This window comes from Cnephaeus nilssonii (genome assembly GCF_951640355.1).
Source record: "Cnephaeus nilssonii genome assembly, chromosome: 3".
NCBI classification, from domain to species: Eukaryota; Metazoa; Chordata; class Mammalia; order Chiroptera; family Vespertilionidae; genus Cnephaeus; species Cnephaeus nilssonii.
Genome location: NC_137074.1, coordinates 80,575,853 through 80,591,610, shown reverse-complemented (window position 1 = coordinate 80,591,610; position 15,758 = coordinate 80,575,853). Strand labels below are relative to the sequence as shown.

The 15,758-nt window shown below is 39.2% G+C and overlaps 2 protein-coding genes across 3 annotated transcripts in view; both read left to right on the top strand.

Annotated features, from left to right (window-relative positions):
* The window catches only part of EPHA6 (EPH receptor A6), a 1,012,702-nt gene extending 1,006,747 nt beyond the window's left edge, over positions 1 to 5,955 (top strand). Inside the window, exon 20 of the mRNA XM_079766996.1 lies at positions 5,822 to 5,955. Coding sequence (XP_079623122.1) covers positions 5,822 to 5,840 — 19 coding nt within the window. The 3' untranslated portion in view covers positions 5,841 to 5,955. The remainder of the gene's footprint in view (positions 1 to 5,821) is intronic.
* The window catches only part of ARL6 (ARF like GTPase 6), a 44,050-nt gene continuing 34,136 nt past the window's right edge, over positions 5,845 to 15,758 (top strand). For both annotated transcript variants that reach the window (XM_079767009.1, XM_079767008.1), the window contains exons 1-3: positions 5,845 to 5,970; positions 11,780 to 11,841; positions 12,490 to 12,558. In XM_079767009.1, coding sequence (XP_079623135.1) covers positions 5,848 to 5,970; positions 11,780 to 11,841; positions 12,490 to 12,558 — 254 coding nt within the window. In that variant the 5' untranslated portion in view covers positions 5,845 to 5,847. The remainder of the gene's footprint in view (positions 5,971 to 11,779; positions 11,842 to 12,489; positions 12,559 to 15,758) is intronic.

Below are 15,758 nucleotides of genomic sequence, written 5' to 3'. Positions count from 1 at the left end.
TGGCTCAGTTGATAGAGCGTCGGTCTGCGGACTGAGGGGTCCCGGGTTTAATTCCCATCAAGGGCATGTACATTGGTTGCGGGCACATCCCCGGTGGGGGGTGTGCAGGAGGCAGCTGGTCGATGTTTCTCTCTCATCGATGTTTCTAGCTCTCTGTTCCTCTCCCTTCCTCTCTGTAAAAAATCAATAAAAATATATTTTTAAAAAAAGAAAGAAAGAAATGGAAGCATATGGTAATCCTATCTAATAAAAGAGTAATATGCAAATTAACCATCACTCCCCTACGCCCACAAGCCAATCAGAGCGAGCATGCAAATTAACCCACCAAGATAGCTGCGGCCACAGAGAGCAGGAGGGAGGCTTGGGTTTTCCTGGCAATGGAGGAAGCCAAGCTTTCCGCATACCCTGGCCAGACCGAGGCCTCCAATCAAGGGTACAAAGTTTCAATTATAGAAGGTAAATAAATTCCAACAGAAATGGCGGCAGCCACTGAGCTGGAAGAGCAGGAGGCTAGGGTTGCCCTGGGTGATGGAGGAAGCCAAGCTTCTGCAGCTATGGCTGGCCCAGGCCTTCACTCCAGGCTACAAAGTTTCAATTATAGAAGATACATAAATTCCAACGGAAATGGCTGCCGCCACGGAGCGAGCAGGAGGCTTGGCTCCGCTCCAGGCTACAAAGTTTCAATTGTAGAAGGTAAATAAATTCCAGATACCAGGGCCTCCACTTAGGTCGCCGGGGGGCGTGGCTGGCCTGCAAACCACCACAGGCCCCTCACTCAGGCTGCTTCACGTCCCAAGGGAACCCCCACCCTGATCCGGGACACCCTTCAGGGCAAACCAGCTGGCCCCCACCCCTGTACCAGGCCTCTATCCTATCTAATAAAACAGTAATATGCAGATTGACCATCACTCCAACACACAAGATGGCTGCCCCCATATGGTCAAAGATCCTGCCCCCATGTGGACACAAGATGGTCACCACAAGATGACCAGCAGGGGAGGGCAGTTGGGAGGGACCAGGCCTGCAAGGGAGGGCAGTTGGGGGTGATCAACCCTGTAAGGGAGGGCAGTTAGGGGTGACCAGGCCAGCAGAGGAGGGAAGTTGGGGGCAAACAGGCTGGCAGGGGAGCGGTTAGACATCAATCAGGCTGGCAGGGGAGTGGTTAGGGGGTGATCAGGCTGGCAGGCAGAAGCAGTTAGGGACAATCAGGAAGGCAGGCAGGCGAGCAGTTGGGAGCCAGCAGTCCTGGATTTAGGCTCACTGGGATCGGGCCTAAACGGGCAGTCGGACATCCCTCGAGGGGTCCCAGATTGGAGAGGGTGCAGGCTGGGCTGAGGGATGAATTTCATGCACCGGGCCTCTAGTTGTTTATAAAGCAACTTCAATAAATGTAATTACACCTTTTAGAACAACTGACTGCTCTTTTAAATTGTATGTCACAGGCATTGGGCGTTTGATAATCCATGAAAAGGGGATGGAAAATCACAATCCAAGTTTCTATGAAAAATGAATATTCAATATCAGGCTTTTGACTATTGATGCTTTATAGTAGATGCCCAGAGGGGGATCATGTGAGAAGTCATCATGTTTTTTAAAATCGGTTCAAAATTGTATGGAAAACTATATATGTATGTCTTTATATCCGTATTTTACTACAATAAACAACAAAGTGAATTATAGCAAATTTACTTTGAATTAAAATTGTGTGAATTGTTTTATGATATCAAAAGGCTAGCTTAAAGTAGGTTCTACAAATGCTTATCCTTAAGTTGAGATAAAAAGGAATAGATTGAAAGAAATTTAAATCTCCAACACAAGGAGAAAAATTGATTGAAGTGGGACAAAGGGAGTACCTGACATCAACCCCATTCCTTGGGTAAGGCAACTGGGGCTCTTTTATAAGGCCCCATGCTTGGATGGGTCACTGCACCCTTTTTCCCTACACGTTATTAGAATTCCAATTTGAAACTTCTATCCATAGTGATCTCCCAAGGGTCCTAAGCAAAATTGATGATACAGCCTCCTTTGAAATGCAGTTGTCTTAGAAGCCTTTTATTATTTAAGTTGCTGGATCCTCACATCCTTCGAGGTCTGACCTGGTCTGGGATGGTGTGGGATAAAAAATACTGAAGGAGCTGTAAGATGACAAGCTTCTGGAACCTTAGATGGAAGTGAGAATAAATCAAATAAATGAGGTTAATATTCAGAGGACTTTAAAAATCATGGTTAGAGAGTAATAGGAAATAGTTGAAACACCTGTGTATTATTGTTACTGCTATAGCAGTCCGTATAGCAGTTAAGGGCTGACAAAGGAATATATTTCTTTTCCCACCCACATAATAATGTTTGGGTAGGTGACGGACCTAAAGGAAACACCTTTGTGAAGTTTCATTTGGAAACCTAACATCTAAATTGGACAGTACCTTAGAAGGATATGAACAAGGGACCACGTAGTAAGCAATATCAGCCTTTTTATTTGACTTCAAAATACTTCTGTTTGGATTTCTAATGGAGATTTTTTTAAGGTTTGCATTGGAAGGATTTTTTTCCCCCCAAAGAATCCTATCTAATAAAAGAGCAATATGCAAATTGACCATACCTCCTCTACACCCACAAGCCACGCCCACCAGCCAATCAGGAGTGAGTATGCAAATCAACCCAACCAAGATGACTGCGGCCACGGAGCGAGCAGGAGGCTTGGGTTTCCCCGGCAATGGAAGAAGCCAAGCTTCCCACACGCCCTGGCCGGCCCAGGCATCCGCTCAAGGCTACAAAGTTTCAATTATAGAAGATAAATCCCAGATACGAGGGCCTCTGCTTGGGTCACCAGGGGGCGTGGCCGGCCTGCAAACCACCACAGGCCCCTCGCCCAGTCCGCCCCACACCCCAAAGAAACCCCCACCCTGATCCGGGACACCCTTCAGGGCAAACCAGCTGGCCCCCACCCATGCACCTGGACTCTATCCTATCTAATAAAAGAGTAATATGCAGATTGACCATCACTCCAACACACAAGATGGCTGCCCCCATATGGACACAAGATGGCCGCCACAAGATAACCATCAGGGGAGAGAAGTTGGGAGGGACCAGGCCTGCAAGGGAGGGCAGTTGTGGGTGATCAGGCCAGCAGGGGAGGGCAGTTGGGAGGGACTAGGCCTGAAAAGGAGGACAATTGGGGCAATCAAGCCTGCAGGGGAGGACAGTTAGGGGTGACCAGGCTGGCAGAGGTGGGAAGTTGGGGGCAACCGGGCCTGCAGGGAAGGGCAGTTGGGGGGGACCAGGCCTGCAGGGAGGGCAGTTAGGGATGACCAGGCCTGCAGGAGGGGGGCAGTTAGGGGTGACCAGGCCTGCAGGGGAGGGCAGTTAGGGGCAAATAGGCTGGCTGGGGAGCAGTTAGGTATCAATCAGGCTGGCAGGGGAGTGGTTAGGGGGTGATCAGGCTGGCAGGCAGAAGCGGTTAGGGGCAATCAGGAAGGCAGGCAGGCAAGCAGTTGGGAGCCAGCAGTCCTGGATTGAGAGAGGGATGTCCGACTGCCTGTTTAGGCCCGATCGTACCGGGATGAGGCCTAAACGGGCAGTCGGACATCCCTGGAGGGGTCCCAGATTGGAGAGGGTGCAGGCTGGGCTGAGGCACACACACCCGTGCACGAATTTCGTGCACCGGGCCTCTAGTGAATTAATAAACAAATGAACACGTCAGGGATGAGTTAAAGAAACTTTTACAATATTTAAGAAAACTAGATTAAAATCTAAGATCAGTATTTACTTTCTTAAAATACTACTTAACAGGCTACTTCAGATACATTACAGTTTAAGAAAACAGATATTGCCCTAACCAGTTTGGCTCAGTGGATAGAGCGTCGGCCTGCAGACTCAAGGATCCTGGGTTCGGTTCCGATCAAGGGTATGTACCTTGGTTGCGGGCACATCCCCAGTAGGGGGTGTGCAGGAGGCGGCTGATCGACGTTTCTCTCTCATCGATGTTTCTGACTCTCCCTCTCCCTTCCTCTCTGTAAAAAAATCAATAAAAAATATTTTTTAAAAAACATCATATATTTATTAAGGTTTGATAAAATTGTGTGAGTGTTTGTGCATGTGTATATATTATACATAAACTTCTTCCTAAATGAATTTGTAGTGACTTACCAGAGATACAAACATACATGTAAGGACTATGGAAAAATTAAGATAAATACAAAATGTCCAAAAAAAAATTTATATACACTTTTAAACAGCTGATAGCTCAGTTTTGAAAATGAAATGTATTTTTTAACATGTTTTTATTGAGAGGAAGGGAGAGGAATAGAGAGATAGAAACATCATTGATTGGCTGCCTCCTGCATTCCCCCTACTGGGGATCAAGCCCACAACCTGGGCATGTGCCCTGACTGGGAATCGAACCAGTGACCTAGTGGTTCATGGGTCAGCGCTCAACCACTGAGCCACACCAGCTGAGCGAAAATGAAGTGTATTTTAATAACACTGCCTTTGTAATTATTCAAGGTTTGTGTAGACATTTTGGAAGGACATCCTATATATCAGAATTCTTTGTTTCTAATGATAGAAAATGTAACCTAAACTGAATATAATCAAGCAAACAAACAAAAACATTAATTTAATATTTATTACTTCATATTCTTGCAAAATAAAACATTGGAGCTGGCTTCCGAAAAAGATTTAGCCAGTGGGTTCAAATAATGTAGCCAGAGTCTCAATTTTTCTTTCTTTTTTTCCTTTTTTTTGGGGGGTGGTGGGGCGGGAGAGGGGGCTTTGTTGTTGTTAATCCTCATCCCAGGATATTTTTCCATTGATTTTTAGAGAGTGGAAGGGAGGGGTGAGACAGAGAGAGAAATATCGATGTCAGAGTCACATCGAATGGTTGCCTCATCAAGCCTGCAATGAGGTAAGTAACCAGACTCAAACCCGAATTCCTTCAGTCCTCCGGCTGATGCTCTAAGGTTTAGAGTCTAAGCCAAACAGGCTAGGGCAAAAAAAGATTTTTTAATCCTCACTCAGGGATATGTTTTCTATTGATTTTAGAAAGGAGAGGGAGAGAAAAAAACATCTATGTGAGAGAGAAACATCAATCAGTTGCCTCCCGCAAGTGCCCTAACCCAGAATTTAACACACCACCTTTCGGTGTACAACACTCCAACCAACTGATCCACGCTGGCCGGAATTCTCTTTTTTTTTTTTTGGGGGGGGGGGGGGGGGAGATCTGCCTCCTACTTCTAAGCTTCAGCCTTAGGCTCCACATTAGGGGTGGGGAACGTCGGCCTGCAGGTTATATAAGGTCCAAGAAATCATTTGGTCTGGGGTGAGTTAGTTAAATGTTTAACCAAATATAGCAGGCTAATTTTTAAGTTGATAATTTTGTATGGCCCTTGAATGATGTTATAAATATCGAAATGGCCCTTGGCAGAGAAAGGTTCCCCACCCCTGCCATGAACCCCATTGCCCATACATTGTTCCACATTTCCAGAAAAGGCTGCAGATATTTTCATGTATCACAAATGGTGGACTCCACAGATACTGAGTTTAACCACGATTTCTTCTTACATATTACAAAATTACAATGATAAATGTACAGCTATTTCAAGGGCATTATTCTATGTTGCCTGGGGTTATAAGCTGCCAATCTGCATTTCAGTTAAGGCTCCTTTCTGGTAATCAGCTTATACTCTGTGTACTAAATGCTAAGCTACATTGACATGGTTTTCACATCATTGTGTCTTTATATTATTAAATTTTTATATACATGCTCATATTTTCCATACCTAACGTGCCTGTGGGTAACGTATCTTTTTTTCCTGACTTGCAGCTGGTTTGCACATATCTGATCGCATTATGGGATTGCTAGACAGACTGTCAGGGCTGCTGGGCCTGAAGAAGAAGGAGGTCCACGTTCTGTGCCTGGGGCTGGATAATAGCGGCAAAACCACCATCATCAACAAACTCAAACCTTCCAATGTGAGTGTCTTTGTTAGACGTTTTACGTATTTTCTTCTAGAGAAAGTTAAAATGCAAAATTATTTTGCCGTTATAGCTTCATGTGGTCATGTTATGAAATCCACTTAACAGTAAGGGTGGGGAACTTATTACGTAAAGTAATAAGTATCAGGAAGCCATCGTTTGCAGTATATTTTTCCCAGGTATATAGGTAAACCTTGATTATTTAAACTGGTATATTTACCAAATGTCTTTTTGCCCAGTTTACTTTCAGCTAGTCTTGCTGTCTTTTTGGCTCTCTCTTTATAAGAAGAGCAAAACAAAAGGAAAGGTGAATCATTTTTACAGGTTCTGTGGATAATTAGGCAGTTTCCCATGAGTATGATATGCATATCAGTAGTAATAAGCAAGATGACTTTTAAGTCATTTAAGTAATAAGTGTGTAAGTTTATTGTTTTAATAATTGAAAACTATATAAAGCTAGCACATTTACCACATGACGCATAAGTTAAAGCTAGTTTCTGCTACATATAAAGAAAACCCACATAATAGTGGACTAAATAAAATAGAGCCTTCTTTTTCTATCATCTAAATAAGTCCAGAGGAGGTATTCCAGGGCAGGTATGGCAGATACATGGTACCTTCCATTTTTCTGCTCTGCCGTTTTTAGTGCCTGGTTTTAATCCTCTAGATCTCCACATGGTCCCTTTGGTTAACTATCATATCTATATTCTAAGTCACAAGGAGGAGAAAAGACCGGACAAAAGAATAGGCCTTCTTCCTGAATAAGCCTTCTTCGAAGAACTTACCCAGACGCTCCAACTAATTACTCTTAGGCCTCACTGGCTACTCCTATCTGTAAATAAGGCTGGATCTTTTAAGTAGAACATATATTACTGCTTTTAAAAATAATAAAGGTCCTGAAAGTATAGAAGAAGGGGGAAATGGATATTGGGAAGACAGCCAACAATTACAGTTATAAAGACTTTTACTTAGGTAAAAACTATTAGTCAGTTAATTTCACTTAAACCATTAGTTGAATGAAAAGATAACATGGACTGTCCAGATAGCGCAAACATTAGGAAGCTGGTACTCTTAATGACTGAATGACTAGAGAGTGAAGATATTGCCCCTAAATATGGTACTTAAAGATAGACTTCACTGCCTCCAAATAGTGCTTCAGGTTGGGTAGAATGACTTCTTGCTCCATTTTCTTTTGCAACAACTTCAGTTTTACTTCTATTTAGTTGGAGATTGCTTTGGAATTAAGAAAATGCCATTATTTCTTTTCTTCTGGTCATTATTCCCTACTTCTACATAGATGAGTTTGCCGTTTAAAAACAACTAACAACTGGTGTATTTTCAGGTGGGAATTAGTTTGAAGTAGCTGGGATAAGAAGCTGAAAATGGATTTGGAAGGTAATATAGATGTTTTAAGGGGACTTCCCAGCTGAGTTGGGAATCATTGAGATACACATGCTGAAATTAGGCAGAGGTAAAAAAAAATACCAGCTTTATTAAAAAGGTTGATTTTGGAGGGCAAAGTTTAAGTCTGGCCAGAGGACTTGCGAACACTCTCTTAAATTGAAATTTAGCCTTCTAAACGTTCAATGTTTCCTCCTTAAGGAAGGATCTAGCTCTTCTAGGTCTACCGCATAGCTAAGAACAGGTGAGAATGCGTGCTTGGCAAAAAACATGTGGTTCTCAAATGAGATAGACAGACAGACAGACAGACAGGCAGAACCAAGGATATTCAGTTCCATTTTACAAATTGAGCAAAGAAGTCATGGAGAGGAATAAATTGGGATAGGGGAGATAGAGAAACTAGGAATCTCATTGTCATGGAGTTTTCTCTATATGGAAACGGAAAAGGAGATTCTTCCCCAGTAAGGAAAAGAACGGGTTAAAAAGCCAACATACACGGGAGTCTGTCTTCTGACCTAGGTGATTATAAGAAATTTCTTATCAGTCCTTAAGAGGAAGATATAGCATTCTATCTAATTGGATGGGGTCCAGAATTGAATTGAGAGAACAATGGAAGTATGGTTAAAAAAAAAAAAAGTAGAACCATACTCAACTGGCCTCAAAAGGAAATTTTTAAAAAAATTGTCTCAGGTAAGTACAAAATGATGAAAACCAGAGCCACAGTTAATAGCCCCCCAGTGGACCAACCCCCAAGTGTCTACTATACTCAAATTGAGAGAAATAATATTCAAAGAACAAAATAGAAATTACAGTCTGTTCCTCTATCATCCCCAAAGTATAGTGATTTCTATCCCAAGACATGGTTATTACCATAGGCATAATCTTTGATATGGGTGGGAATAGCTTTCTCCCTAAACATTATTGGTCCTTTGAAGACACTTGCTCTTATTTTTTAACTTGAGAATTTATTTTCATAATTTATTCTGTCATTTCTAGAGATTTGGGGTAGAACAGGAAGAAAGCAGCATGTGCCCAATATGTCATCTTGAAATGTTCTGATATTCCCATTTTATACACCACATTAGTGAGAGCCTGCAGGAAAATCTGGGTACCCAGCCAGTGTTATCTCTGGTAAATTATGGAACTAGCAACTATCCTTTTTCTTCAGAAAAATTGACCTCTAGTCTGAGAGCAGAGTAAGTTGCTTGAAATGGGACTTCTTAAAGACCCCCAAACCTCTGTCACACAGGTATAGATAAAACACTCGCTTCCTCCCTACCTTTGAACCAAAGAAGAGCCTCTTGTGAGTTTAGTCTTAGAAACATTATTTGTAATAAATTAAGTGAATTATAGAAATCTACAATACTGTATCAGAAATGTGCTATAAAGAAAAATTATAAATATCATTTTATTGTAAAGTAGTCCCATCATTTTTTTGTGGATAAAGTCAGTTTCTAGATAAGTAAATACTTCTAGACCCAAACTGATTTTTAATATTAAGCCATCCTAATGCTGATGTATTGTTTATATATTGAGGTTGCTGGTGTTTTCTAAACTGATGAATAGGGAGAGAGGGGGTACATTTTAACCTGATTATTCTTCTCAAGAATATGGTCTTAGCTACATTACTTAGAGATAGATGCATCTATAAACACATTTATTTTAAAATTCCTGTCTTTTTCTCCCATTCTCAACATAACATGCTTTCATTCTACCATGGTTTCATTCATAACATGGTTTCATTTCTCATCCAATTTTATATTCTTAGCATTTAAAATAATCTAAAATTACCTTGAATTTTCAGTTGGTAACTTGTTTACTAAATTTCTTCCATAAATTTAAATTTAAATTCCATAAGAGCATGGATCTTATATTGTTTAACACTGAATCCTTAGAATATTGCTTGGCACTTAAATATAGTTTTGGACAAACAGATTGATGGCTGATTTTTTTTTTCATTTTCATTTTTAGGCAGGCAATGATGATTGATGGCACCAAGGATATAATTTTTACTAGACTTACTGACACTAACCAAATAGAGTCTGTCTCAGAAATCTCATTCTCTCTGTGATGTTGGTCTACCCCTGGGCTGTCTCAGCCCTAAGTGGTCTGTCCCTCTTGGGTAATAATGCCTATGCTCTTTGTTGACTTTGTACCATTCCCTGTCCAATTTTGAGAATGACTAAAATTCATTTGTTCCTGGATAGAGCAGAGGAAGAGTAATGTTTGAGACTATTTTTTGAAATTCTTTAGAGAAAAATAAATCCCACTTGAATAGAGAAGCATCAGCTTACTTATCTCGTTCCATCCTGCTTAATTTTTGGAGTTTCTTCTTTCTAATTATCTTCCATTAGGACTTTAGAAGTGAGAGGAGGAAAACAAGGTTGATTAATTTTATCCCTGTTAAGTAAAACAGCAAGTTAAAAGGAGCTTCTCTGGGAACAAAAGAGTTTGTGAAGAAGCTGGGCAAGGCTTCAATTTTCGGAGATATCTTAAATCTTTTAACTTCCTCACTTTTTTTATTATTGGTATGTTTTTCCTAATAATAATAGCTGATGATTTTATCATAAGATTGGCACATGAAACCTTTAAGATCAAAACAGTAGGGTATTTGGGGGCAATAAAAATTAGGAGACTATTCCAAATCTGTTGTGCACTGAAAGTATGAGGCATGAATCCGAGTAGCAGGGAATGAATTCTGTCCAACATCATCAACAAAAAGAAAGATGTTTTTGGAAGAATACGAGGCACTTCATAAGAAGGAAGGACAGGCTGAATAAACAAACTCAGAAAGGCAAAACCAAGGTAGCTCTGAGAATGCCTTTTCACTAGCACATTGGTCCCATGAAAGGGACCAAGCTCCAGTGACTTTGCAGTTTCTGTCTTTCCATTTTAATTTTAAATTTCCAGTAGACTAGCAAAGTGAACTAATGATGTGAGGCAACAATTTCTTCTCTATTCTTCCTGTTTTCGCATAAAAGCAATCAGATGAACTGAAGGGGGATTTTTTTTAAAGTTATACTTATGGGAGTATGGAGAAAATTGGGACAAGAATAAAATCAGTGAGAGTAATTATAATAATAGCAAACGTTCAAGTATTTGCTATGGACCAGACACTGTTGAGTATCTTGCATCCATTAACGCATTTAATTTCCATGATAACTTTATTAGTTAAGGATAATATATTTTAAATTTGAGAAAACTAAGGCTTAGAGAAATTAAGTAAGGTAGCTTATTAGCAATTAGTAATTAGGAGGCTGTTATAATAATTCAAAGCAAGAAATTATAAGGGTCTGACCTAAGTTAGTAAGATGGAACTAATGAAGCTTATTGAATGGCTATCTTATAGAGAATATAAAAAAGAAGAGAGTCCAGAATAACTTCTAGACATCTGGATCAGAAGGTGGATGATTTTTAATCAAAGTAAGGAACAGTTTTGATGGTGAAAATGTTAGGAGACACTGTTAAGTTGCCAGTGTACTGTAAGGCTTGTTACTTGCCTGTGGGACTTGCCTGTGGGTCTCCTGCTGTGCTCTTGCCCACCTGCAGTCTCTCCTCCAAAAGAATTCCTCATCATGGCCTTCAAGGCCGTACCTTCCTTACTTTGTTGCGTACAGCTTTTTCTCTAACGTAATATGCCTGAGACATAAAGGCTTTCTACTTTTCCCAAGTGGTAAGTTTCTTCCTGTCTTAGGATCATCTCACTGTAATGTTCTTTGCCAAGATCTTGTCATAACTTTTCCTCTTCTTGATATTCACTCCTTGGTCAGATGTCACCTCCTCAGAGAAGCTTTTCCTGAGCACCCCTTTTCCACGCCTCGTAAAAACCCTCTGCCCCATTGCCTCCCACCCCAAACACCTCATTGCACTTAATTGCTGCCCGAAATTGTGTTTGTCTATAACTTAATTGTTTATTTAGCAGGAAATGAATTCTGTCCAACATTATCAACAAAAAGAAAGATATTTTTGGAAGGATACTAGGCACTTCATAAGAATACTAGACACTAATCATCTAGATTATAAATTCCATGAGAGCAGGGACTGTGTATACCATCCAGACATGAGGACAGTCCCCATAGTGTATGTAAACTCAATAAGTATGTATTGAAAGATTAGAAAATCCTATATGTGAACTCAGCATGACTTATCAAACCACTTTAAGTCCATTTTAATTTGCAGCAAGCCACAAAATGTGAATTAATACATGTCATAAAAATTCATAATTAGTAAACCTTCAACTTCTATAAAGAATTTACCCCCAGTGATCCCATTGCAAAACCTGCCATCTGTTTAGTAACAGATTTTTAGAATTGGAAAACCTGGATGCTCTTTTTTAACTTGAGGAAAAAAAAATTCATCTTTGATAATTGCAAATTTCTAAGCTTTGTCTTTTCTTATCTTAAAGGCTCAATCTCAAGATATAGTTCCAACAATAGGATTCAGCATAGAGAAATTCAAATCATCCAGGTAATTCACTTTATTGTATTTGTGACTAAGAAGCTGTGGGTAAATTATAATATTAGGCCTTTCTAGTCATTCCTCCTACTCTTAGAAAAAGTACTTTTTTTTTTCAGGAGTCCATAGATGTTAAAATATTTATACCACTACCTCTGGATTATTTTTTAGACTTTAGACAAATGTTGATAACCTCACTAGCAAAGAAAACATTTTATTTTATGTTACTCATTACAAAATCATATTTCTATTCAACAAATTTATTTTATAGCATTTGTACTTAAAAATTGGCCCAAGTTGAATATTGTATATTCAAGAATGATTTCTATGTTGTTGTTTTTAAGATTCTTTTATTAATTTTTAGAGGGAGAGGGGGAGAGAGAGAAAAACACCAATGTGAGAGCAAAACATTGATCGGCCGCCTCCTGCACACCCTCTACCAGGGATTGAGCCCACAACCAGGACATGTGTCCTGACTGGGAATCGAACCAGCAACCTTTCAGGACATGGGAGGGCGCCCATCCAACTGAGCAACACCGGCCAAGGCTCAAGAGTGGTTTCTTTTATTGAAAGCAATTTAAAAGTTTAAGTAAAAGTTATACTTTAAAATTAGTAACTTATAATATAGTCATGGTTTTTTTGTTGTTTTGTTTTTTTCAGTTTGTCTTTTACAGTGTTTGACATGTCAGGTCAAGGAAGATATAGAAACCTCTGGGAACACTATTATAAGTAAGTATAATAGTGAAGGTTGGTTAACTAGATGGGTATATCGTAATAACAAATAATGATTAGAAATCCAAGTGATCACATGGACTGGGTTGCAGTGTTTATTTTTTAAATAATTTAGTGCATTTTCTAATTTTATAAAAAGGACAGTCATACTTCACATTATTTCTCATATGCATGAAATCTTTTATAACTTTGAACTTTTGCATGTGTTGTTCTCTCTTTTTAATTTTTTTTTTTAAGAATAGTTTATTGGCCCAGCTGTCATGTCTCAGTGATTGAGCATCGACCTATGAACCAGGAGATCAGGGTTCAATTCCCGATCAGGGCACATGCTTGAATTGTAGGCTCCATCTCCAGTGCGGCATGCAGGAGGCAGCCAATCAATGATTCTCTCTCATCATTGATGTTTCTATCTCTCCCTCCCTTCCTCTCTGAAATCAATAAAGATACATACATTTTTTAAAAATTGTTTATTGCCCTAGTTCGTTTGGCTCAGTGGATAGAGTATCAGCCTGCAGACCAAAGGGTCCCAGATTCAAATCCGGTCAAGGGCACGTACCTTGGTTGCAGGCTCTTCCCTGGCCCAGGCCCTAATCGGGGCTCATGCAGGAGGCAACCAATTGATGTGTCTCTCTCACATCAATGTTTCTCTCTGTCTTTCCTTCTCTCACTCTCCCTAAAAATCAATGGGGAAATATCCTTGAGTGAGGATTAACAAAACAAACAAACAAACAAAAGAATAGTTTATTGATTTTTTTAGAGAGAGAGGAAGGGACAAGAGAGAAACATTGTTGTGAGAACATAACATTGATGGGCTGTCTCCAGCATGCCCCCTACTAGAGATCCAGCCTTCAACCCCAGCATGTGCCCTGACTGGGAATCAAACCAGCGACCTCTTGGTGCACGGGTGATGCTCAACCAACTGATCCATACCAGTCAGGGCTGTTCTGTTTTTAACACCTAGTTCTACTCTACTCTGCTGCCTAAGGTTAATATAGTCATGCTTTAAGGCAGGGGTGGAGAACCTTTTTTCTGCCAAGGGCCATTTGGATATTTATAACATCATTCGCAGGCCATACAAAATTATTAACTTAAAAATTAGCCTGCTATATTCGGTCAGACATTTAATTAACTCACCCCTCATGCCTTGACAAGGCCAGACCAAATGATTTCCCGAGCATTATTCAGCCTGCAGGCCAAATGTACCCCACCCTTGTGTTAAGGACTCATTCAAAAGTCCCCTCCTCTGTGAAATTTCACTATTTTGCCCAGTTATTCTGTCCCAGTGCTCACACAGTAGTTCACATCTCTGTAATCACACTTATTACATCTTAAAGTCCTCAACTCCTCTTCAAGGGCAGGGATTATTTTTCATTCAGATTATTTCCTCAAGACCAAGTATAATGCTGGGTGTATGCATCAGTAAATATTTATTGAATAAATTTAGTTAAAATAACAGTACTCTTGACCCATTTATTCTATAAGCAATTCTAAAGATACTTTTCAGCATATGCAAATCAAGCACTTGCTACTCACATTAGATTAACAGCTGTCAAGTTACTAGCATCCAGATGTCTTACACCCTCTCAAGGTTTCTATTCAGTGTGAAAATGAATTAACTTCTAATATTACTAGGACTCTTCATTTAAAGGCAATATAAATCACTTTTAGAATCTGAAACTTATAAGCAATATATCTTGACTAAATGCCTCTTATGAACACTTGCCTTGAAATGGTGTGTGATGACTGCCAGATCAGATTTTGATTTAGATTGGTTAATTTTTCCTGCTAATATGGGAACAAACATTTTATTTCTCAGATAGGAACCCAGAATATTTACTTCAGATATTTTTTAATGATTATTTTAATAGATTGAAGTCCTCTTTAAATCAAATATTGATCCAAGGACCTCTGAGGTAGAGGGAAAAGTGTATTTCAAATCTGAGGGTTAGTTTGGAAAAGGGAAAGTGGCATGTTGTGGTATCTTGCATTAAATTTCCTGGGGAAATGAGTTACTTTTTTTTTTTTTTTTTTAAGAAACCCTGAGTTTTCAGTATAGAAATGTTAATTCCTGCTCCAATTAGTGGTTTTAGAAAAATTCTTTTTAAAATTAATGTATTTGCCCTGGCCAGTGTGGCATATTTTGTTGGGCGTCATCCCATGCACCAAGGTTACTGGTTCGATTCCCAGTGAGGACACATGCCCAGGTTGCAGGCCTAATCCCCAGTATGCAGGAGACAGCCAGTCGATGTTCCACTCTCATATCGATGTTTTTCTCCCTCTCGCTTCTTCTTTTTCTCTAAAAAATGAATTAAAATATTTTTAAAATAAATAACAATAATGTGTTTACTTTAGCTACTTTTTAAAAAAATAATTTTTATTCTAATTACTTTACAAAAAGTAAAAAAATACATGGAAAATAGTACTTTAAAACAAGGTAACTTTTTTTTATTTTAACTCCCTTCAATATTTTTTTGGAAGAAGTTATTGGATTCATGAATATTATAGATAAATTGTAGGTTAAATAGTGAAATGGTTACTATCAACTTTACAAAAATAGTAAATTTATTTTTTGTGTCTATACTTTTCTGATTATTAGAGAACACAAGTGAATTTTGAGCTATTAGACTGAAAGATTTAAAAGATTGTTTTTGAAATATACAATGTACACTTTACATAATTGAGAAAGGAGCCTTCTAATATTATATACCATACATATAATATGTTTTTGTCCTTCTTTTTCAGTTAACATTCTATAAGGGAAATCAGGAAAAACACACAAAGATTGTAACTCTAATGGCTGCCTAATATTATTCATATGCTTGTGCCAAAATTTGCTCAATCTTTTTTTTTTATCTGGATAGGAAGGCTATTCTCAGTTTTTGAAGATAATAAACAGTCCCTCAATTAATATCTTACTGCATAAATCTTTGTCACGCTTTGTTTTTCCATAGAGTAAATACCAGAAATAAAATTACTGTCTCAAAGTGATTGACCATCTTTAAAGCTCTTGAAAGATATTTCTAGTTGTAACAGTTTCTATATTCACTAGTGTAGTATATGACTGATAATCTGCATTTATTGTTTTTAAGTGACAGGAGAAAGTGGTATTCAAATGTTGTGTAAGCCCAGATGGTGTGGCTCAATGGTTGTGTGAACCAGGAGATCAGGGTTTGATTCCCAGTCAGGGCACATGCCCG